Genomic DNA, 21,959 nt, shown 5'->3' with positions numbered 1-21,959 from the left:
TTAATTTGCTTTTCCTAATGATATGCCCACAGTATCAGGACATCTCTCCTTTTCCACTTGAAAGACATCTCAGGGTGATTTCCACCAGTTAAATTAATAGGGAAACCATTAGAAACGTTACAGACGAATCGGTGCCTCCAGCTCAGCACCAACTACTTTTACAACGAGGAGGCGTGTGGTCTTTGCTGCGGCAGAAGGACAAAACAGGGCAGAAAGCCTGTCGCTCGTAATCGTCTTACTCCTGCATTTTCAAGTGCCTCTGTCTGTCGACTGAACCCACCTCCAGCTGCCCCGGGCTACCTCCATTACCAGGAACCATCTAGAAATCCAGGCCAGAGGGGCGCCTGCGTGGTTCAGTCGGTTAAACGTCTGACGTTGGCTCAGGTCACCATCTCATGGCTCGTGAGTTCAAGGCCCGCGTCGGGCTCCATGCTGACAGCTCAGAGCCTGGGGCCTGCTTCAGATTCTGTGTCTCCCTCTCTCTCTCGGCCCCTCCCCTGCTCATACTCTGTCTCTGTCTCTCTCTCAAAAGTAAATGAACAATGAAAATATTTTTTGATTGGAAAAAAAAAAAAAAAAAGAAATCCAGGCCAGAGACGAGGGCCTCCAGAGTGCACCCCTCCACGGCACCTGCTGGGAGGCATTTCTGTGCATTCACTGGCTGGGGTCCTCGACGTGGGTCCCACACGTGGGTCTCACTCGAGCCTCAGATCCCCACGAGACTGGTGTCCTATCCACTCCCATTTTGTAGATGAGATGACTGAGGCCAGCGAGCTTCTGTAGCATGACCAAGCTCACCCACTGAATCGGCACAAGGCAGAACCCAAGCCTGGGCCTGTCTGACCCCCGTCCCGTCCTTGGCCCCCGGGATCCACAGCCTCCCTAAGATCTGGGGTCTGGGGTCGTGTTTCTGAATCATTTCCACTACTTAACATTCTTATCCTGCCCGTTTCCCTGACCTGCCTGTGGCCTTCATGGTTTACAGCTTCCCCGTCCATAGCGGCCACCTCCCTGGCCTCCCCTGCTGCCACACTCCTGCATTTCCAATGCTCCCCGACTACCTGCTGGAGGGTAAAAGCACCCCTGTGCCAGTTCCGGAACCTTCCATGGGAGGAGCACCGTGGCCACCTTCCCGCGTTCTCACTACCAAGCTGCAAAGCAGGACTAATGAGAAATGGAAGCCTCTGGAAAGTTAAGCAACTGCCGGACCTCCCGGCCCGCGGAGGCCAGGCTGCAGGCACCACGGAGCTGTTCCCCCGTGACCTGCCCCGGACGCAGCCCCGGCTGGCGGCCTCCCGGAAACCAGGCACCCAGACTCCCAGCCCAGGGCCTCCCTGTCCCCAGTGGCCAGGAGAGTGAGCTGCCCTCCCTGCCTTCCTCATCCACAGGTCAGAGAGTGTGCCCACTCGGCAAGGAAACGCGCCAGGACACCAGACTCTTCCTGAACATTCCTTCCACTTGGGAGGGAGGAAGGGCACTGAGCCATTTTTGCCACCAGCTAAAATATTTCAGTCTCAGATCAAGGAGGAATGCAAACCGGAAACAGCACAGAACTCGGAGCCAGATGCACGCAGTCTGTCTCGGGGAAGCAAAGCAAACAGTCCGCTCTTGTCATCCCCGGGCCCCGGCGCCCGAAGGGGCCCCAGCGTGACCCGCCCTCGGGCCAGGAGAAGCACAAACATGCAGGGACCACGCCACAGGCCGGGAGCCGGGGTGCCCCCTGAGATACGCCATCAGCAGCTCCCACGGGTGAGGGGGTCTGCCGTCCGAGGCTGAGCCCGGGGCCTCATCGGGTCGTCCTGAAAGGCTGTACTCAGCCCCCCATCGCCTGGGGCCTGGGCTCCCGGGGCCAGAAGAGAAAGGCCAGTTTCTGTCTCGGACCCACAGCAGGTCACAAAGCAGGCCCGTGTCCCCGTCTGTACAAGGGCTGGGCCGGAAGACTGCTCCTTCCTCCCCGGATGCCCGCCCTCAGAACGCCCCGGCTGACCCTCCGGGACCCCATGACACCGAGGAGCCCTGGGGTGGCCTGGGGCTGGGGCTGCCGTCACCCGTCACCCTCTGAGCTCCCTCTCCTGCCTCCCCACGCCTGCCAACCTGCCTCGGTGCCCGGTGCTGACCGGCTGTGCCCTCTGCACAGATAGGGGCCCTAAGCGGGGTCCTGAAGGTCACCGTCCCCACAGTCTCCAAGCACCCCGCACACCCCCAAACTGAATATACCCAACCCCTGACTTCCTGCCGCCCCCTTTCCGGCTGGCTGGAGCACATTCCGTGTGGGGCACCGCCACCAGGCGTGGACCAGAAACTCTAATTGGAGATGTAACTCATAATTAGCCTTTGATTAATTAAAAACGGGAAAACTAATTACTTAATAAACGTCGTTGGCTTCACTGGCGTAATATTTGAAAACGTGCGGCCCTAAGAGGAGAGGAGGGTATTCAAAAGGGTCCTTGGGGGACCAAAGCCGGGCGTGTGGACCCAGCAGATTCCCTGGAGCCCTCGGCCCTCAGACCCCAAACTCCTACGTGCAGGAGAGAGCAACCCCCGCCCCCCCAGACAACACAGCAGCAGACGACACGGGGTCCGTCCCGCTCGCAACTCTGTCCCCTGCACCTGGCCCAGCAGTGGCCACTGCTCCTTAAGTGGTTGTGGAAGGAAGGGGTGGGGGGCACCGAGTGTCCAGAGCCGGCTGTGTCCTGCTCCAAGGTCCCTCGCCTCTGGGTCTCAAGCCCAGACACGGCAGGACCCAGCTCCTAACCGCTGCCTCCCACGGCCTCACGGACAGAATGAGGGCTGTAGCCGGGCCCCGCTCTGAGCTCACCCCTTCTCGACAGTGACACTGAGCAAGCACGGTGCCTCCGGTCTAAGGAGACCCGGACTGGGGCGCCGTTAAGCGTCCGACTCTCGATCTCAGCTCAGGTTTGATCTCAGGCTGGTGAGTTCAAGCCCCGTGTCGGGCTCCGCGCGGCGTGTGCAGCCTGCTTAAAGAGATAAATACGTAAAACAACAGAGACCCCAGGAGTGCTCGCCTTTCCTGCCCCGACCTGCACAGAGAACGAGACCAGGATCGAAGGTGTCAATGCCCTCCGTGCAACGGCCAGCAGCCAGGGGCCAGGGTGGTGGTGCCACGAGGGCTGTGGCCGCAGCCACTTCATTCCCAGGAGGGCCCCGCGACGTCCACCACGCTTGCAAGGCCGTGCCGAGCCCGGTACGTCCGTGTGGACGGCCCAGGCCAGGGGCGCGCCTTCCCGGGCCAGTGTGAGGGGGCTGGCCTTGGCCTCACGCACCGGGCCTCCTCGCCCGTGAAATCGGCCGCATCCGCCCGTGTCCACATTCGCCCCGCATACATGCCGAGCCTCCTCGTGGCCACTGCTCACTAGCAGCTCTCCTTCAGGCGACCCCTCAGCATCCCGGGGGCCACCCTGGGGAACGGGCTCCGACTTCTCAGCCGGCCCCACCGTGTTCCCACGAGCTCCCCCCACCCCACCTGGCTCGGCGCTGAATCCGGAGGAAGCCCGGGGCCCGAGCGCCGACAAGAAATCAACCGCCGATTATACAAGTCTCCACAGAGCCCGTCTGCCGAGATGTTCGCTCTTCTCGGAGGTTCAGCCACGAGCACCGGACGTGAGGGCACCGGACGTGAGGGCACCGGACGTGAGGGCACCGGACGTGAGGGCTGCTGTAATGACGTCTGCACGGACTGGTGCACCTGGGCGCTTCCCACCTGCCGGCAGGTGGAGCGGGCAGGACGTGGCACGCACGTGTGCCTCCCCGATTCCAACCAGATGGCCAGCGGGGACAGAACGGGCCCCTGGCCCCGTCCGGGGCTGCCGAGGGGCCTGGGCTCACACCCCTTGGGGAGGGGCCTGACACCCCCAAGGGAAGGCCCAGGTAGGTGCCTGGTGGACACCTGTCCCGAGCAGGGGCGGTGCTGGCGGCGGGGGGCTTCTAAAGATGGGGATCTTGAGGCGGGTGAAGCTGGGCCTGACTGGGCAGACTCTTCCCGGACGAACTGACGATGAACGCTTCCCTCGCTGCCCTGAGGTGGGGGGCTTCTGGCCAACCCTCCATGGAGGCCCTGTCTTCAACACCCGCCCTCCCTCAAATATACCAAGACAGTCCGCTGCAGAAATGACGATCTTTTCAAGCAAGGGCGCTGGGAAAACAGGACCTCCACGTCCACAAAGTACAGTTTGCGCACTTACTCCCACCATATCCCAAAATTAATTCGAGAGGGGATCAAAGACCTCGATGTAAGAGCTAAGGCCATAAAACATTTACAAGTAAACACAAGAGAAAAACTTCATGACACTGGATTTGGAAGTGACTCACTGGAGAGGATGCTAAACGCCCAGACAACAGAAGAAAAAAACAGCCACATGTGTCTTCATCAAAGCCTGTTAGGCATCGAAGGACACTGCCAGGGGAGTGAAAAGGTGACCAGTGGAAAGGGGGGGAGGATCCGTGCACCACGCACCTCGAGGGATTAGTATGCAGCATACATAAAGAACTTCTACAGCTCAATAGGATTGGATGGATTGGATTCGAAGGTGGGCAGAGGCCTTGAACAGGCATTTCTCCAAAGAAGACACAAGGATGCCCAACGAGTACAAGAATTGGTGCTCAACGTCACCAACCGTGAGGGAAAAATGCAAATCAAATCAAAACCACAGTGGTAGGATTTCACGCCCACTGAGTGGCTGTCTCTCACACACACACACACACACACACACACACACACACACACAGAAAACAACAGATGTTGGCGAGGATACAGGGGAATCGGAACGCTTGTGCCCTGTTGGCGGGAACACAAAATGGTGCAGCCACTGTGACTATTAGAGCAATTCTTCCAAAAACTGAACACGGGAACCGGCAAATCCACTTCTGGGTGTTTACCCAGAAGAAATGAAAGCAGGAACCAAACAGGCATTTGCACACCTGCATTCATAGCAGCACCACTGTCCACAACAGCCAAAGGTAGGCGTGGCCCCAACGTCCACCCACAGATGACAGAGAGACAACAGGTGGTGTATCCGTACAACAGAACGCTACTCCGCCTTTACGAAGAACTGAGTTCTTTTTAACTTATATGTATATATATTTTTTTGAAAGCAAGAGAGAGTGCACAAGTGGGGGAGGGGCAAAGGGAAAGAGAGACAGAGAGAGAGAAAGAGAGAGAATCCCAAGCAGGCTCCACACTCATAGCAGAGCCCGACAAGGGTCTCAATCCCACGACCCTAGGATCATGACCTGAGCTGAAATCCAAGAGTTGGACGCTCAACGGGCTGAGCCACCGGGGTGCCCCACAAAGAATGGAATTCTGGCAGGCGCCACAAGGATGTCCCCGGGGCCCGTGACGCTGAGCGAAAGAAGCCAGACACAAAAGGCCACATGTGACCTGATTGCAGGCACATGAAATGTCCAGAGCAGGCAAACCCACAGAGACAGGGAACCAGTGGGTGGTGGCCAGGGGCCGGGGTGCGGGACGGGAGAGGGCCGAGTTCCCTTCTGGGGTGACGAAAAGGCTCTGGAATGAGAAGGAGGTGGCGGCCACCCAACACCACGAACGTACTGGGTTGTGCACTAAAATGGCCGAAACGATCAATAATATGTTACGTCCATTTTATCACAATACAAAATTGCTTTTAAAAAATGAAAGTCAAGGGGCGCCTGGGTGGCTCAGTCGGTTGAGTGGCCGACTTCGGCTCAGGTCGTGATCTCGCAGTCCGTGAGTTCGAGCCCCACGTCGGGCTGTGTGCTGACAGCTCAGAGCCTGGAGCCTGTTTCAGATTCTGTGTCCCCCTCTTTCTCACCCTCCCCCGTTCATGCTCTGTCTCTCTCTGTCTCAAAAAAAAAAAAAAAAATGAAAGTCAAAAAGGATCGCCCAGGATAAATATCCACGGGCTCCGGCCCAAGCTCCCTAATCCTGGAGTCGGGGGGAGGTGGGGGGGGCCTGTACCCCACACCTGCAGCACTGGGGGGGCGGGGGGGGAGGCAAAGCTCTCGGAGGGGCAGTGGTGAGGTCTCTCCCCGCCAACAAGGTCGTGGAGCCGCCCCCCACTCTCAGGCCGGATCCTACCGCTGACGCCAGCACTGCAGACCCCTCGGTGCCTTTACAAGAATCAATACCCCTGAGAAGAGCCTCCCAGGGTGCCAAGAAAGAACACCTTGTTACAATTAATTATTTACATTTTGCTATTTTTTTTCTCTTCTCTCCTTCTTACTCTCATCCAGCATTTTTTGCTGCAAACATCAAATTGTCAGGCTTCCACAGAAACAATGTCTCGGGGCACCGGGGAGAAACAATTAGCCAATTAATATTTAATTGACTGTGGACAGAGGAAAAAAAGGCAGGCATGAGCCACACCACACCCAGCAGAGAAAACGCTCTCAGCCGCTTGGGTGGGGCCTGCAGGGCAGAGCAGACCCAGAGGAGAGGACGACACACACTGGCCGGCTTGCCCGACACCCAGGGGGACGACAGGGCCACCCCCGGCGACCACGCCCCAGAGGCCATCCCCGCAGGGGTCTGACCCCAGATGGGGAAACTGAGGCCCAGAGAGGCGGGCAGCCCTCTGCCCTGGTGCAGCGAGGCCTGGGCGCACCCCTCCCGAGCCCATCTCCTCCACACCCCTGCTTCTCTGCTGTCAGGTGTGACCGTTTCCACCACATACACCCACGGTCCCGAATCCCCCTCTCTCCCCAGAAATGAGTCATCGGCAAGACGGGAGTCAACAGGCACAGGGTGCTCGGAGACCTGGCCGCGTCTGGGGGCCGCCACCTGCCCGGGGCCCCGCCCAACACAAAGGCCCAGAGGACGCCACCCCCCCCCCCCCCCCGCCCCGCTTCTGCCTCACACCCAAGACCTTCCCACGCTGGGGGCGGGGGGTGGGGTGGTGAGACCTGCAGGGACTCCGGGACCAACACCCAACCGCCCCCACCCCGGCCAACGGCTCCCGTGGGAAGGGAGCAGAGGACCACGCCCACCCCAGTGCGTGTGCACGCGAGCGCCCCCCAGCGGCCGCATCTTAAAAGTAACTAGTGCGCCGTGGACTCTGTGGGACCAGAGCGCCTGGCCCACGACGTCACGGTGGCCGCAGCGTCAGCGCCTGGGGCTCATCAAACGAGCGACGCAAAGGCCTGGAGAGAACACCGAGGACTGTGCAGATTGGTGAACAAACAGGAAGAGGGGACGGACAGACACGTGGCAACGCGGGGCCTGGGTGCAGAGATAAGGGGTCCGATCGATACCCCGCGGCTGCCTGCTGCCTCCCTCCCTGGCCAGACGGCACCCGGGGGAACGTGTTGGTCGATGCAGGCGCTAAACAGAGAAATCAATGCTGGGGCTGGCGCAGCAGGGGCCGGATGAGGGGGCCGGACGAGGCGGGTGCTCCCGCAGGAACCACCGCTGTGCCCGGCCCACGGCCAAGGCTGCCAGCCACCTGCTCGGCGGGGTGGGGACGAGGGCTCCAGACCCAGCCCGCACAGCCGCACCCTGCCACGTCCTCCTCCACACTTCTCAGAAGTGGGCCGAGCTGCAAACCCATTTTACAGACGGGGAAACCACGGCCCCAGGGGGTGAGGCGACCGGTGCCGCCCAGGCCCCGATACCAGCCCCGGCCCTGCAGCATCACATTCCGTCTCGAGCCCCGAAAGCTGTCTCAGCGGCCCCACTTCCCCCTGGCTTCTAGAAGCACCAGTGCTGCCCAGGAAAGCAGGTAAGAGTAGGCTCACCCTGATGCAGCAGCCCCTGCCCTCCCTGCCTCCTCCCTGCCTCCTGAGAGGGCCCAAAGTGGTTTGAGAGCCACTGCAGGAGGGAATCACCGGCACCTGCTCTGACCTTCATTCCGAAAGTCATGCGTTCACTGCCCCGCATCTTTTAAAGGGCTAACGGTCAGCTCTATCCTGGTTTAGGCCTCTCACAGCCTCTCCCCAGACAGCACTGTGGGCCTCCACACCGACCTCCTGGCCATCGATCTGCCCCCCCAGCCTCCACACTGGCCTCTGGCCTAGCTCCCCAACCCGTGTGCAGAATTCCACAGGGCTGACCTCGCCCTGTCCCTGCACACAGCGGCCCGGCCGGGCAGGAGGGAAGGGGCAGCGGAATGCGTAACAACCGACCTCTGCCGGCAGGACCTGAACAGAGACCTCCCGTTCCCCCATCAGGATGCGTCTTCTCTCTGGGCCTCGGCTCCCTCCCTATTTCATGAGGTCCCTGAGGGACGGCCGGAGCTCGTGGACCTAAGGAGGCCAGCACAGCAGCACGGAGCCCCGCACATGACCACTGCCACTCCTGACGGACGAGGGAAGGACAGCCCAGAGCCAGCCCTCTGCGACTCCCTGCAGCCTGGGGTTCGCCTCCTGCTGCATGACGTGGGCTGAGGAATGAGCTCACCCCGGGGGCCAGCGCGCAATAAGGAGGTGGGGCCACCACTCTGCCACCTCCAGGGACCAAAATGCCAGCAGAAAGCCACAGAAAGTGCAGTCTCACCAGGATCTTCTTTCCCAAAACTCCCAACCGGCTTCCAGGCCAGGGCAACGGCGTCTCTGGAAGGCCCAGCTGATGCGGGCCACCTGTTCCCACGCTGGGCCGTGTGCATCCAACAGGGGGCACGCAGGGAGAAGGGAAGGGTCTGCCTGTGGCAGGATTTCACCAGCAAGCCCCACATTCCCCACGCCCGCCCACCAAACCTAGTCCCTTTAATGCAAGAAACACCCAGGAAGCAACCAGAAAAAGGAAAGACTTCCGGAACCAACTTTCCGGGTCTGCCAGCTCCTGCCGGAGCCTGCCGGGTGACCCAGCAGGAAGAGGGACAAAGTACTCGATCAAGTCGACTGGGGCCCGTCTCGCACTTCCTCACTCAGACCTCGTATCGATGCCACACAGTGGGTCACAGCATCTGTGTTGTATGCATCCCTGTGGAAAGGAAAGCTCGAGGAGCCCAAGTAATTGCAAAGCCCAGATCCCACCCAGGCCTAGCGGACAGGAAGCCCCTCCCTCTCCTGCTGGCCGCGTCCATCGCCTCGCTCCAAAAGAATCCACATGAGAGAAGGTGCTGGAAGGAAGGCACAGTGGCTTCCCCCCGGTGAGCAGGGCTCGCTCCTTGGGGGGCTGGCTGCGCCCAGGGCTCCCGCCGCCCTCGAGGGTCTCCAGGGGTCCACCTGCCCACCACCCCACCAAGGCCTCTGCTGAGGGTCTGCCCGGGTGCCCTAAGCCAGGAAGCAGAGAACCCAGCCGACGCGGTCTGCCCCTCCCGGCACGCCTCCTGGGTTAAGAAAACACCTTCTGAAGCTTCGAGGGCCCCAAAACACCAGCTCCCCTCTGCACGTGCCCTGCTCGGCCCAGTCTGCCCCAGCGGAGGCCGCAGGAGAAGCCCGAGGAACTGGGGGGCGGGCTGGGTCTGCACACGGGAAGATCGTGGGAATCAGCCCCAGCTCCGAGCGGTATCCCCGGAGAGAGGGGTTCAGCGCTTTCCTCAGCAACACGGGCCGTGCATTCACTGTGCGTGATCCTCCCTAGGGCACGATCGCGGAGGAAATCCTCCTGGTGTCGTGGCTGAGAGAGGGGCCAGGGCCGGGCAGCTCCTGGGGAAGTCCCAGGGTTTTCACCTTCTCCTTTCTTCTACCGCTGATGGCACAACAGCTAATCTGGGCTCCCCCTTGGAGGGCAAAGGCCATGCAACTTCTCTGGTACGGCGGGTGCTCCACAAACGTGCCGTAAATTAACTGCTGGGTACATGGGGGGATGGTAGACGGATGTGTGGGGGGGGGGGGGGCGGGCGAGTGGTGAGTGGCTACGATGATGGACGTGTGAACAGACAGTGGGTGGGTGAGTGGATGGGTGAATGAATGAATGAACGAATGCTTTTTCTCCCGAAGCAACGACTCCAACAATATGAAGGCTTGGGAAGCTGAGAGGTGGCTGTTTAGAAAAGGAACAACAAAACCCAGGACAGGGACAGGATCTGAACACCACAAACCTTCTTAAATAAAACAAATAAAATAAATTTTAAAAAATCTGGAAATTTCTAAAGCAGCCTGAGACTAACCGGCGTCTCCGTAAGGATCCCTTCCCCACCCGGACGCCATGAACACCAGCAGCCAGTGAGAAAGAAACCCGTCCCTCCAATCCCTGGCCCTACACCCCACCCCCCCAGTCCCAAACCTGTGCCCCGGAAGAAGAAGCTTCAGCATCCCCCTGAACCCAGGCTCCCAGAAGGTTCTGGTCGGCAGCAATCGCCCGGCTACGGAGATCAGTCCTTTTGCCCCACTGGCCTCACCCGCCCAGGAGACGACGAGTCGGTTCTGATCCTACAGAGCTCGGTGTTCAGTAGCGGGACAGACGCTGCCTCCCTGCTGGCTGGGACTCTCATCGCTCCAGGGCCAACCGCGGGGGGCCAGAGGGAGGGCAGAGCATGCGGTCACATCTTCACGGTCTGACGTCAATGATGGCTGCCAGGCCCATCGGGAAGAGCCGTGGTGTCCTGGCTGGGCTCCTGGAGGCCAAAAGGCGAATCCAGGCCCATGGGAAATCTCAGTAGATGTCCCTGAAGAGACGCATAGAAACTTGGCTGTGTCTCTGTGCCCAGAGGGACTCTGTGCAAGAACCTTCCCAGGCCCATCTCAGAAAACAGTGAATGAGAAACCAGACCAGCTCCGTATCATCACCAGCCCGGGAGGCCCAGTCTGCCTGCGGCTGCGCCCTGCCCTGCCCTGCCCAGCGCCACGGTCCAGGGGCAGGAGAGTCCCCGTGTGTCCGTGCACCAAGCAAAGCAGGCCGCAGGCGCTGGGGCTTTGCTGGCGATTTATTCTCGCAGGGTATCCCCCTCCCTGGACACCAGGAGAGGCCAGGGCCGCTACGGGGAGAGCACGACCCAGAGGCCCAAGCCTCCACTGGCCCCCAGCTTGGAAGTGCTGCTACCCACTCACAGGTTTCCCTCGATGAGAATCACGTGCAGGGCAGGAGACCCGTAAGGAGGACGCTTGGCCAGATGCATAGCGGGCAGAAGGGGCAGGCCAGGCTCTGCCCGGAGCCCCACGTGCCTCCCACGCTCCCACGCAGCCAACAAGAGGCCAGAGGAACGAGGGGAAGGGAGGTGAAAACAAGGGCGAGCTGCCCGGGACGGGTGCCAGGTGTCGGCACTCCACAAACCCAATCGCACTTTCTGCTCAACAGACCTTACTGGGGGGGGAGGGGGGGGCATGGAGAAACTGAGCGACCCGGGCACAGCCGCTCACTGGACTCAAACACAGCCCGCGAGGGTGCAGAGTCTGTGCACTTAGCCATCCGGCCCCGTCTTCCAAAGATGCACACTTACGTCTTTACGAGTCAAATAACAAGGGAAAAAGCAGGAGATCTGCCGCTGATCTGTGAGGCTCTAGTTCTGTCCTGGCCAGACCTGGGGGCGGGGGCTGGACAGCGACACATGCCCGCCGTTTCAGGAGCAGCTACTGACGGCTGGGTGCCACGCCGCCTGCATAGCCAGGCAAACCGAGGTCAGAGGCACCGTGTCACCGGCCCAGTGGTCGAGCCAGTAAGCAGGGTGAGATTTTCAAGCGGTCTGACTCGAGGGTCACACACAGAAAGCAGAGGCAGGATGGGGGAGCTCTGCCCGAGCCCTGCCCCTCCTGGAGCAAAGGGTCGTCGGCGCAGGGCATGAACCGAGGCCCCCCCCCCCCCCCCCGCCCCCTGCACACAGCTCAGCGCCGGGGTCTGGGCCATCACACCACCTCCACACCACGCCTGGCTCCCCACAGCAGATGCCCCGGTGTGGCGAAGCATCGCCAGTGACCGTCACAGCGCACGTGGGCGGACCGGAGGCCAGCTCGGAAGCGGCGTCCTCGAGGCCCCTCTGGGTGGACCTGGCACGTCCACCTTGGACCCAAGCCGCCTCCCCGGAACCGCCGATGAGCGCGAGGGGCGCCCCCTGGCAAACCGCATGGCCACACGGCTGGCGAGTCGCAGGATGAGAGTTTGATCCGAATTTACGTGCGCCTGACATCACTGTATTCGGCTGTGGCAAATCAAAAGCAAAAGGGAATTGCAGCCTGGGTCATTTGCATTTTAACTATTCGCCAAGAAATGAACTTGGCCGAGGTTTATCCCGTCTTTTTCTCCATATGGTTATTTTAACTACCGGTTGTGTGCTTGAGTGTGTGTGTGTGTGTGTGATCCCGAGTGTGTATGCACGAGTGCGTATGAAAGCATGTGAGTGCAAAGCAGTGTCTCTGCGTGAGTGTGCACACAGGTGAAGAGCGTGGGTGTATGTCCGGGAGGCCCCTCTCCAGAGCCCAGGGCACTGCCGCTCCCCAGGAGAAAGGAGAAAGGAGAACGGGAGAGGAGATCCAATCCACTGGAAAGCAGCCCCGCGGACTGGGAAGCCCACTTCTAGGAGAGGAAACCTGCCTGGCCCCACCCCAGCCTCGGTTGCCGCTCGGACACACGCGGCCCGGGGCACAGGGAACTGACTGAGCTGTTCAAGGGGAAACGGAAACCTCTATGAGGTGCTGATCACACAGACATGGGTTCTTGAGCCGGTCCCTGAATCTCTTTCTTAGAGGATTTCAGGACCAGGGAAGGGGGGGAGGGGGGGGGGGGGACACCATCGGGCCAGGTGGCTTATGGGAAAATCCTAGCTACTGACAGTAATCTGACACTTCATCGCGTCTCAAGGAAGGTTCCTCTGCGAACGGACTTCTCAGCGCTTGTTACTGCAAATACAAAATTCTCCCTGCGTTTCGTAAATCACGTATTCGTAGAACGTTTCCTCAAACACCAAGTCCCCGGTAATGGTCCTCGGATAGATTAAGCAATAAACATCTCCCGATACTTCCCATCAGCAGGTGGAAAGTGGCTCGCTGGGCAGTCCGGGAAGCGACTGTCTCACAGAGCCCGTGCCAGCGCAGCCGAGGGCAGAGCTCCCCGGTGCCGTCCTCTGAGAGCCCACGGGGCCGGGGCGCCACCCAACTCCAGGCAGCACAGAACAAGGCCTTCCCTCCAGCCCTCGGCCTCCATCCAGCAAACGGTATCATGGTCCCGACTCCAGCCATTTAAAAGGATGTGCTTTCAGATGGCGGGTGATGTCTCTGGCCACTATGAAGGCAGCCTCACCAGGGAGCCAGCTCGCAAACGAGCTGAAACCCCCCGCCAGCCTCCGGCCTTCGTACCTGCCCAGCCCCAGGTACCTTCTCACCCGCACCCACAGGGCTTCTGCGGGACAGCTGACAAAGGGCGCTTCCGAGAACACGGGGAGACTTCTGAGCTGCTTGGCCCAGGCCTCGAGGATCACCTCCAGGAACCCTGGGGGTTCGGGTCATCACCCCCTCCTCGCCCAACACATGCTGGGAGCCAGGCTGCTCTCCTGGCATTGAGCGTAACCGCCACAGATCTTTCCACGAGTAAACGTGCCCCTGCAGCATCTCAGGCGACCCCCGGGCGGGCTGGCGGTGACACCTGTCCGACTTCCCGTGAAGAGTGGAGATTCGGGGGAGCAAGTGTACGTCAGGTGCCCCGGCCAGGGAGGCAGGGCCAGGGCTCCGTCCCCGGCTGTTTTCTAGTCCACACCCTGCCTTCCCTCTGCCCTCCCGGATTCTGGACACCTGACCTCACCCTGGGTGTGGCAAGACCCGGAGGAGGCAGGCCTGTCCCGTCGGGGCCCCCCCGCACAGAGCCGGCGCTCGGCCACCGTGCCCGGACACTCACCTTCCCAAAGTCTCGGACATCGAAGAGGTCGAAGGGGTCAAACAGCTCGCTGTTCCGGAGTCCGAATTTATCATGGCAGACTTTCAAGAAGGTGCGGATGTTCTTTAAACACAGGAACTAGAGGAGAGAAGACAAGAGCACTGAGCCCCCAGGGTCTGTGAGAAGAGCGTCAAGGCAGCGGCGGGTGCCCGGACGCACATTCCTGCCCTGGGGGGGGCCTCACCACCGCTGCCCCGCTGGGCCAGAGGTCACAGGCGCCCCCAGCTCACCCCGGCCACTCCTGACCCTTTGTCCCGCCCCCCCTGCCCAGGGGGACCCAGCACTGACGATCGCGGCTGCAAATGTAGTCTCGAATCAGCAACACCAGCATGTGAACACACGGGCACCTGCACACGTGCGCCCCTCACATACACACACGCGTGCATGCACATGCACACGCACACACACCGGTCTTCCCTGGCGCAGGCCCGCCCCAATTATCGTAGATGTGATGAAACCAAAGGCCGGGAGCGGTCCGTGGAAGCCGTCCGTGGCGGACCCCGGGAGTGGACACGCCAGCCGCGGTGGGAGGCTGGGGGCGCACAGGGCCAGGGTTCCCGATCAGCACTGGGGCACCTCCTCCACCCGGTGACCCGGCGACACTGGGCCTGGCAAAGTGACGGGGGCTGGAGGCTTGGGGCTGGGGGTGAACGGGATGGCCGGCTGCGGTCCCTGTGGAGAAGCTGCTGGTGAAGGACACACGGGGGCTGCGGGCCGGGCCTCCTGGAGAGCACCATCCGGAGTTGTTCTGGCCCCAGGTTCGAGTCCTGTCCACTGATTCCAACTTACAGGACCAGGGACAGCGGCTTTGGCGCCTGTGGCCCGGTTTCCGAACAGGACGTGCCTGGCTGGGCCGTGCACCGTGATGGCACAGAGAGAGCCATGCCGTGCGACGACCGTCGGTCCACCCGTCCAGTCAGCAAGGGCGCGTCAGAGGCAAGGACAGCAACGTGTGGGCTGAAGGGGCCCGGAACTTCAGACCGGTCGTCCCCACCAGTAACCATTCACTAAGGGCCCGGGGGGCTCCACGGCAAGAGAATCACAGGGCCAGCGCCAGCCCCCCGGAAACGCAGACGCGGGGACAGATGGAAGGAAGGACAGGCCAGAATCAGAAGGTACGGTCGACCTGGGGAACCAGCTGCTCAGAGAATGCCCTCGAGGCACGCGGCGCCCCGGCCTAGCACCCACCCCAGACGCCCTCCACCCTGGGCCGCTCCTCCTGTCCTGGCCAGGGTGGGTCACCGGTCACGGCCGATGCTGACGCACCGGCTGTGTGGGGGTTTTCTGAATGTGCGAGAGCAAACCGCAGACATGACCCCGGTACCCCCAAACGTGTGAGTGCCCCTAAGGACAAGGAGGCCCCCTTCCCCGAGCTCAGCACCAGCGTCCGTGTCCGTGAACCATCGTGGATCCCACACGCCCTGGTCTGCAGACGGCACGGACTCCCATTTCTTCAGTAGACAAAGGACGACCAAGATGCGTCCAACAGCAAAACACGTTCTGGCTTGAGGCCCGATCCCGGCTCAGACCTGATGCTACTGCTCACGTCTCTTTCATCCCCATGAGCCTACAAGAGTACGCCCCCACAGAACCTTCTGGAAGGATGGATAAGTTCGAGGTATGTGTTGTCCAGCAGGGCAGCCACCAGACACATGTGCCCCCTGAGCACTTGAAATGAGGTTAATCTGACCGAGAGACTACATTTTTAATTTTTTTCTAATCAATCTAAGTTGCACAGCCATAGCTGTTGGGGTGGACAGCCTTGTCTGCCATTCCTGAAGCATCGAGACTCGGACGGAGGGACGCTAGGAGTCCACTTACACGAGGCACCCAGAACAGGGAGTCACAGAAAGAACAGTGGAGCCGGCCAGGGCGGACAGGGAGTCAGTGTCTCACGGGGACGGATGTAGCCTGGGGTGATGAACGAGTTCTGGAAATGACAGAGGTCTTGTCAGGTGACACCGTGACACCGTGATGGTTAAGATGGGGGCGCCTGGGGGGGCTCAGGTCACGATCTCGCGGTTCGTGAGTTCGAGCCCCGCGTCGGGCTCTGTGCTGACAGCTTGGAGCCTGGAGCCTGTTTCGGGTTCTGTGTCTCCCTCTCTCTCCGCCCCTCCCCTGCTCTCTCTCTCTCTCTCTCTCTCTCTCAAAAATAAACATTTAAAACAATGGTTAAAATGGGGACACCTGGGGGACTCAGTCGGTTGAGTGTCCTACTCTTGATTTCAGCTCAGGTCATGATCCCAGGGTTGTGGGATCAAGCCCCACGTCAGCACGGAGCCTGCTTGGGAGCCTCCCTCCCTCGCGCGCGCGCTCTCTCTCTCTCTCTCTCTCTCTGCCCCTCCCCCACTTGCATGCTCTCTCCCTTAAAAAAAAAATAGTAACAAATAAATGAATAAATAAAATATCAATGGTTAAAATGGTAAATCTTGTACATCCTGTATTTTACCGCGACGGCCAGCAAAACCGCGGAAGCTGGGAGGGGCCCCGAGAGAGAGCCAGGCCCACGGCTTGGCCGGGAAAATACACTTTCACTGCCCTAAGCCCCCCGGTTTGTGGCCGCCAACACGCCGCCCCAGCTGGCACCCGCTCGTCCCCGCTGGTCTCAGACCCTCCCGCCCACCCTGCGGCCTCGGCCGGCTCCGTTGCTGTCTGAGCATCGCCTGACTCCAATCTCCCCGAAGCGTCCACTTTATTTCCTCAGCCTCCCATTTTTAGAGTTAATTACACAGCTCCTCGCCATAATCGCAGCCGGCGAGGCCAGGCTTCCTTTCGGGGCTCAGGACGGGCGGGCGCCCTTTGCCCTGTGGGCACAGCGTCTGCCCGCCTGGCCCCTCCCCAACGGCAGCCGCGTGGGCCCCAGCCTTCCACGGCGAGCCCGGTGCCGCTCAGGGCCCACGAAAGGCCGGCCCTGGGGAAACGGAGGCACACAGACAGGTTCTGACCCCAGAGAGACGGACACGGCAGAACCGGGAGGAGGGGGCCTCCTTCACGGAGACCTCCCCTTATGTCCGCCCGCCTCTGCGGCTCTGCCACGATGCCCTCACTCCCCACCCTCCAATCAGTCACCCATTTCTCAGGAGAGGAAACCGAGGCTCCCGAGCCAGGACCGGAACCCACATCTGCTCTGGGATAGGGACGTCCTTCGAGAGGACGGGTGTCCGAGAGTCCCGGTGCTTCCTCTTGGCCAATGTGCTTGGCAAGTGGCGCACGGTCCCTCCACCCCCCTCATCGGCCACGGACAGGGGCGGCAAGGGCGGGCCGGCCCCGTGCCCGGACTCGTGGCTCCTCCCTCTTTCCACCAAGCGGGGGCAGCTGCTGTTTCTGCAGCCCCAGTCCAATCGCCCGATGGCCGGCCCCTCCTTCCCCACCGCCCTGGGCCCAGGAGGGGCGGCGGCCGAGGCCTGGACAGCCAGAAGCTCACGGTCCCTCGCTCAGACAGCTTCAGACTCTGGGAAAGAGGCTCCCGAGGGCGAGACGGGGAGAGAACGTCTCGGCACATCCCAGCCACAGGCTGAGCGACGGCAGGTGAGGGAGGGCCCGGACAGCGGCCAGTGCCAGGCCGGAAGCTGCCCATCCTTGTCCTGAGGCCCGAGAAGGGCCGGCTGCTGGCCGTGTCCCTGTGGCCTCAGGGGCGAGTGGCCTTCTTCTCTTTGCCTGGTCCTCCAGGCCCTGGACGAAGGACGGCCAGACACAGCTTCCCTGGCATCTGGAGGCGAGCGCACGGCCCCAGAAGTCCTGCTTAGCGGCCACAATAAGGGTCTGTCCCGGGACAACTGGCCCTGTGACAAGTGACAGGCGGCCCAGAGCCGAGTAGGCCCCCGCTGTGTTTGCTTAGGGCACTGCCCTGCCCGCTGCTCCCCAACCCCGGCCCACGGGGAGGGCCCTGGCCACCGTGCCAAGAGGCGGGCCGCCTGCGCAGCGGACTCCCGACCCCTCCGTCCCGCCTACTCGTCAGGCTGAGATCAGATTAGCCGGAACGCCCAGGCTCCGTGCCCAGCCGCCCTCCGCCAGCCTCGCAGGGCCTGCTGCCCACTGTCAGCCGTCATTCAGCCCCCGGAAGGCCTGCCCCAGCGAGGGGATCCCGGGCACGAGAGGCAGAGTCGACCCCGAGAGCCAAGACCCCGCATCTGAGCCTCGAGGCCTCCGCGCGCCCCCCGGTGTGACCCACGGTGGCCACTTCTCTTTGGTGGCTTTGACACCAACCTGCTGATTGGGGAGCCGCCGCCTGCCACACACGGAGGAGACACCGGGCGGGGCTGCCTTCACACCTCCGTGGCCTCTCCTGTGACCCCTCGAAGGCGAGCTGGAATCGCAAATCGGACACCCTGCCCCCAGAACTCACACCCACCCAAGGTCCACCACGCACGCCCAGTGCCGGGGACTCTGTGTCGTCCCCACGTCCCTCAGGGGCTGCCTGTGTACTTCAGCAGGTGCACGGGGGGAAACTGAGACCCAGAGAGGCAAAGCTTCTTGCTCAGCAGGCTGCGGCCGGGGATGTGCGGTCGGTCTGAGCGGGGTTTCCGTGGAGGGAGCTCACGGCACCCGGGCACCGGACGTGCCCCCCCGCACAAACCCACTGGACGCCTGCAGGGGCCCTGGAAGGCGTGGGATGTGATTACCCCATTCCACAGACAGACAAAGTGAGGCTCGCAGAACACCCCTCCGGGTGCCCCCTGACCTCCTCCTGCAGGGCCTGTGTCAGGGGAAGCCCCAAGACCGCCTCGCCCGCTGCGTCAGGAGGCCAGGGGCCCTGCTGCCCCCCACGGTGATGCTCAGCCGACGTGGGGCTCCACCGGGAAAGCCCCAGGTTGGGCTCCGCAGAGACCCCTGACCTTCCCTTGGCCCCTGTAAGTTGTCCCTGACCGGAGAGGCTGCTCCCCATGTTCCAGCCCTCCACCAGGGGCAGGACACGGCGGCCCAGCTCCTGACCCGCAGCTGGCACTTCTGGTGGGGACAGCCCCGGCCAGGCCGTTCCAGCTCAACCTGTCCTCTCCGTGCCTGTTCCTCCATCTGTAAAACAGGGAGAGAAAATCCTGCCCTCTGACTTCTGGGACCAGCGGACACTGGGGCCTCCTCCCTCGGGACATCCTGAAGTCCCTGCTCCCAGAGCCCCTGTGACGCCGCGCCCGGGGAGAGTGGAGGCAGACGACTGGCCCCCACGACCCAGGGCCCTGTGATCTGCACTCAGGGCCAACCTCCCTCCTGGAGCTGGGGAGCACCCACACCCCAGACGGACCCGGGCCCTTGGTCCACACCTCTGCTGGCCTCTCACTGCTCAAAGCTGCGGCCCAGAGGCTGGGGGAGAGGGAGGGAGGGGGCCAAAGGCCTCCAGGGGGTGGTGTGTCTGAGGCTCTGGGCTCACAGTCAAGACGGAGGGACCACGAGGAGATACACGGCACTGTCTCCCACGCCCCCCACGGCCGGGACAGCACAGCCCCCGAGGGAGATGGGGTGTGTCGACCTCATCAACACAACAGATTTCCTTTCAAAATCCCTGCATCTTTCTGAGGCAGGCGGAGGCGGGGGCGGGGGCGGGGCTCCGTATTCGACTTTCCACGGGTATCGCGGAGTGTTCCTGAAACGTCCCAACACGGGACACTAAAGCTACACCTCACGATGACAAATCACATGCCGTCCCTCTGGAGTGACACCGACCGCCCGGGGCCACGCTGCTGAGGCCTGCGGATCAGACGCCCTGACTGGCAGCTGACGCGTCTTTGATCAATAAAAAATGGGAAAATGAATTAATTTCCTGTTTTATTTATGCCACGCTCATTCCAAAAACCTTTTAAAATGGCTTCATTACTATTTAATCGGTGCAGTTCGCTGGAATGGATCTTTCGAATTCGGGGCCCTTGGGGTACATGAACAGGTGGCCTTGAGGTGACAGGCTAGTCAGACCTTCGCGTGGGGATAGAAACGGAGGCCAAGTGTCCCCGCGGGTCCCAAACACCTGGGTCAATGACCCACGCGGGGCTCACTATCTAGTGAAAGAAGGAAAGAAGACGGGACTATGAAGCATGCTTGGGTGTCCCGAGGGCTGGCATTCCAAAGTGGCCCTGCTTCCCCCCAGCAGCCATGACCCGTGAAGGCTTCAGCGGCATCTGGGGCCCCCTGGGCAGGTGCCACTGCGTGGGGGAAGCCCTCACTTCCCGAAGCGTCTCTTCCAAAAACAAGCAGGCAGGTGGAATTTGGGGCTGGCCTGACCACCTGCTCCTGCACACGTCCGTACCGCCCGCGGGCCTCCCCGCGCCAGCCGGTGTGGGTCCGCTGTGCCAACAACTCTGGGGACGGAGATCATTTATCATCCATTTCAGATGGGGACGCTGAGGCCCGGGACGTCAGATGGGGGGCGCAGCCCGTGCGGCTAGTTAGCATTAACCCCGAGAGGCTTCCCTCGCCGGCCCGGGCCGAAGCCGCGGTGACTGTCCCGGCTCCACGCAGGGAAAGTGCAGGCCCAGCGGGGACTTATCTGTGCGGCATCTGGGGCTCGGTTACGTCTGCTCGGTTTAACAGGAGCTCTGCCTCCGCTCAGGGCACCTCCCGGGCTGCGCACGCACCGGGCTGCTGGAGGCACTGGGGCCAGGCCGGGCTCCCCGCCGGGAGTGGGGGCGGCATCCCCGTTGTGCAGCGGCGGTGGGCCGAGGCCCGGGCCTCACCCCACCTCAGCCCGCGGGCAGGCGGCCTGACCCACGGCCGCTAGCCTGTCACCAACCAGAGGGACAGAAAGGACACAAGGCAGCAGCGTCTCAATTCACCGTGTGGCAAGCCTCCTAAGTATGTCACACACAGATGGGCCGCAACATCGCCAGGTGGCGTTTCCGCTTTCTCCAGCAACAAACAGCCGCCAGGCACTGCGCGGAGCCCGGCATGGGTCCTGTCTGCCTCCCTTCTCAACACGGGCCACACGCCGTTCCGAGGTGGAAACACGGCGTGAGGACCGCCTTCTCCAACAGGCAGCCGGGAGAGGGCCCAGGTCTGACCAGGGAGGGTCGGCTGCCGTGTGGGGGGCTCAACTCGGGCTTTTCTCGGGCTGATTCCCGCACGGGCCTGGTCCCGGGGACCTCCGGCTCCTAGCAAGTCAACAGGCCCCCGTACAGACTAAGCCCCCGAAACCCAATGCACCGGCTCCCCACCAACTGCCACGCCAGTCTGTCTGCAGCCCCCGAGCTGTGGGAAGCAGGTTCTGAAAGGTTAGGAAGTACAAGGGGTGTGCTGGTGGCAGGCAGAGCCGGGCTGCGTGGGGCCAGCGTCAGCTGCCAGGTGCTACCTCTCTGTCCCGATCTTCACGCACCTGCTCGTCAATGCTCGGGAGTAAACTCCCCGCGGAAAACAATCCTGGACGAGTACCACTTCGGAGGCCTCAGCAGAGCGGGTAAGCAGCTGACGCCCATTCAGACCTAGTGAGCAGACACTTAATAGGCGCCTTCTGTATGGCAGGCCCTGCCCCGGGGTCCCAAGGCCCAGAGGACACGCCTGTGGGCCCACAGCTGTCTGAGAAAAGAATCTGTGATTTCCGTCCGATACCTGGATGGAAATTGTTCCCAGCAGTCCTCAAAAGACCCGCCGCTCCGGCTAATGGCCTGTGTGAGCCAGAGGGATAAAGAGTGGCCGGTGTTATGGAGACTTCAAGGTCAGGGTCGAACCAAAGGTTTTCTACAAAGCCAGCAGGAAATTGCTTTTCTAGGATTTCCCTGTGCAGCCGACCGTCTTCCCTGAGCCGGCTTCTGAAGGCCGGAGGGTTCCAATCCTGCCCTCCCGCTGCCTGGCCGGTCCAGGCAGGCCCGGCTCAGAGAGATTAGCTCAGCCGCTGCCTGGAGCGGTGCCCCCTCCCCCGCCCCCCACCCCGAATCCACGGCCCCCCGTCTCTCTCCTGCAGCCTGGCCCAGACCACCACCACCGGCTGGCAAGCCTTCTGCGACATGGCGCCTGTCCCCCTGCCACCTCCCTTTCCCCGTCTTCTTCCTTCTAGAAAAGCGGCCTCCGCTATTTTTGTTTTCCTGTTGCCCGCGGAAATTAGAGCCAAACGCCTCCCTTAATGGCCAGCACGCACCAGATTATCGCACCCCCGGCTGAACAAGCGAATCTCATTATCCCTTCCTGCTGTGCTGAAAACATTGAGGGGAAACAGCTTCCGAGACAAGAGGGCGAGACAAGAGGGCGGCAAGAAGCTTCTCCACGCCCTGAACCAAGGCAGACGCCGCCCTTCCCTGGG

At 61.7% G+C, this 21,959-nt stretch overlaps 1 protein-coding gene across 5 annotated transcripts in view; it reads right to left on the bottom strand.

Annotated features, from left to right (window-relative positions):
- Nucleotides 1–21,959, bottom strand: part of VAV2 (vav guanine nucleotide exchange factor 2) — a 166,067-nt gene that overhangs the window by 119,573 nt on the left and 24,535 nt on the right. For all 5 annotated transcript variants that reach the window (XR_006195681.1, XM_042911968.1, XM_042911967.1 and 2 more), the window contains exon 2: nt 13,703–13,819. Coding sequence is in view for 4 of the 5 variants with exons in the window: in XM_042911968.1 (XP_042767902.1) it covers nt 13,703–13,819 (117 nt within the window). In the remaining variant the exon portion in view is untranslated. The remainder of the gene's footprint in view (nt 1–13,702; nt 13,820–21,959) is intronic.

Source organism: Panthera leo, chromosome D4 (assembly GCF_018350215.1).
Source record: "Panthera leo isolate Ple1 chromosome D4, P.leo_Ple1_pat1.1, whole genome shotgun sequence".
In the NCBI taxonomy this organism is placed as follows: Eukaryota; Metazoa; Chordata; class Mammalia; order Carnivora; family Felidae; genus Panthera; species Panthera leo.
This window is presented reverse-complemented; position numbering and strand designations above follow the sequence as displayed.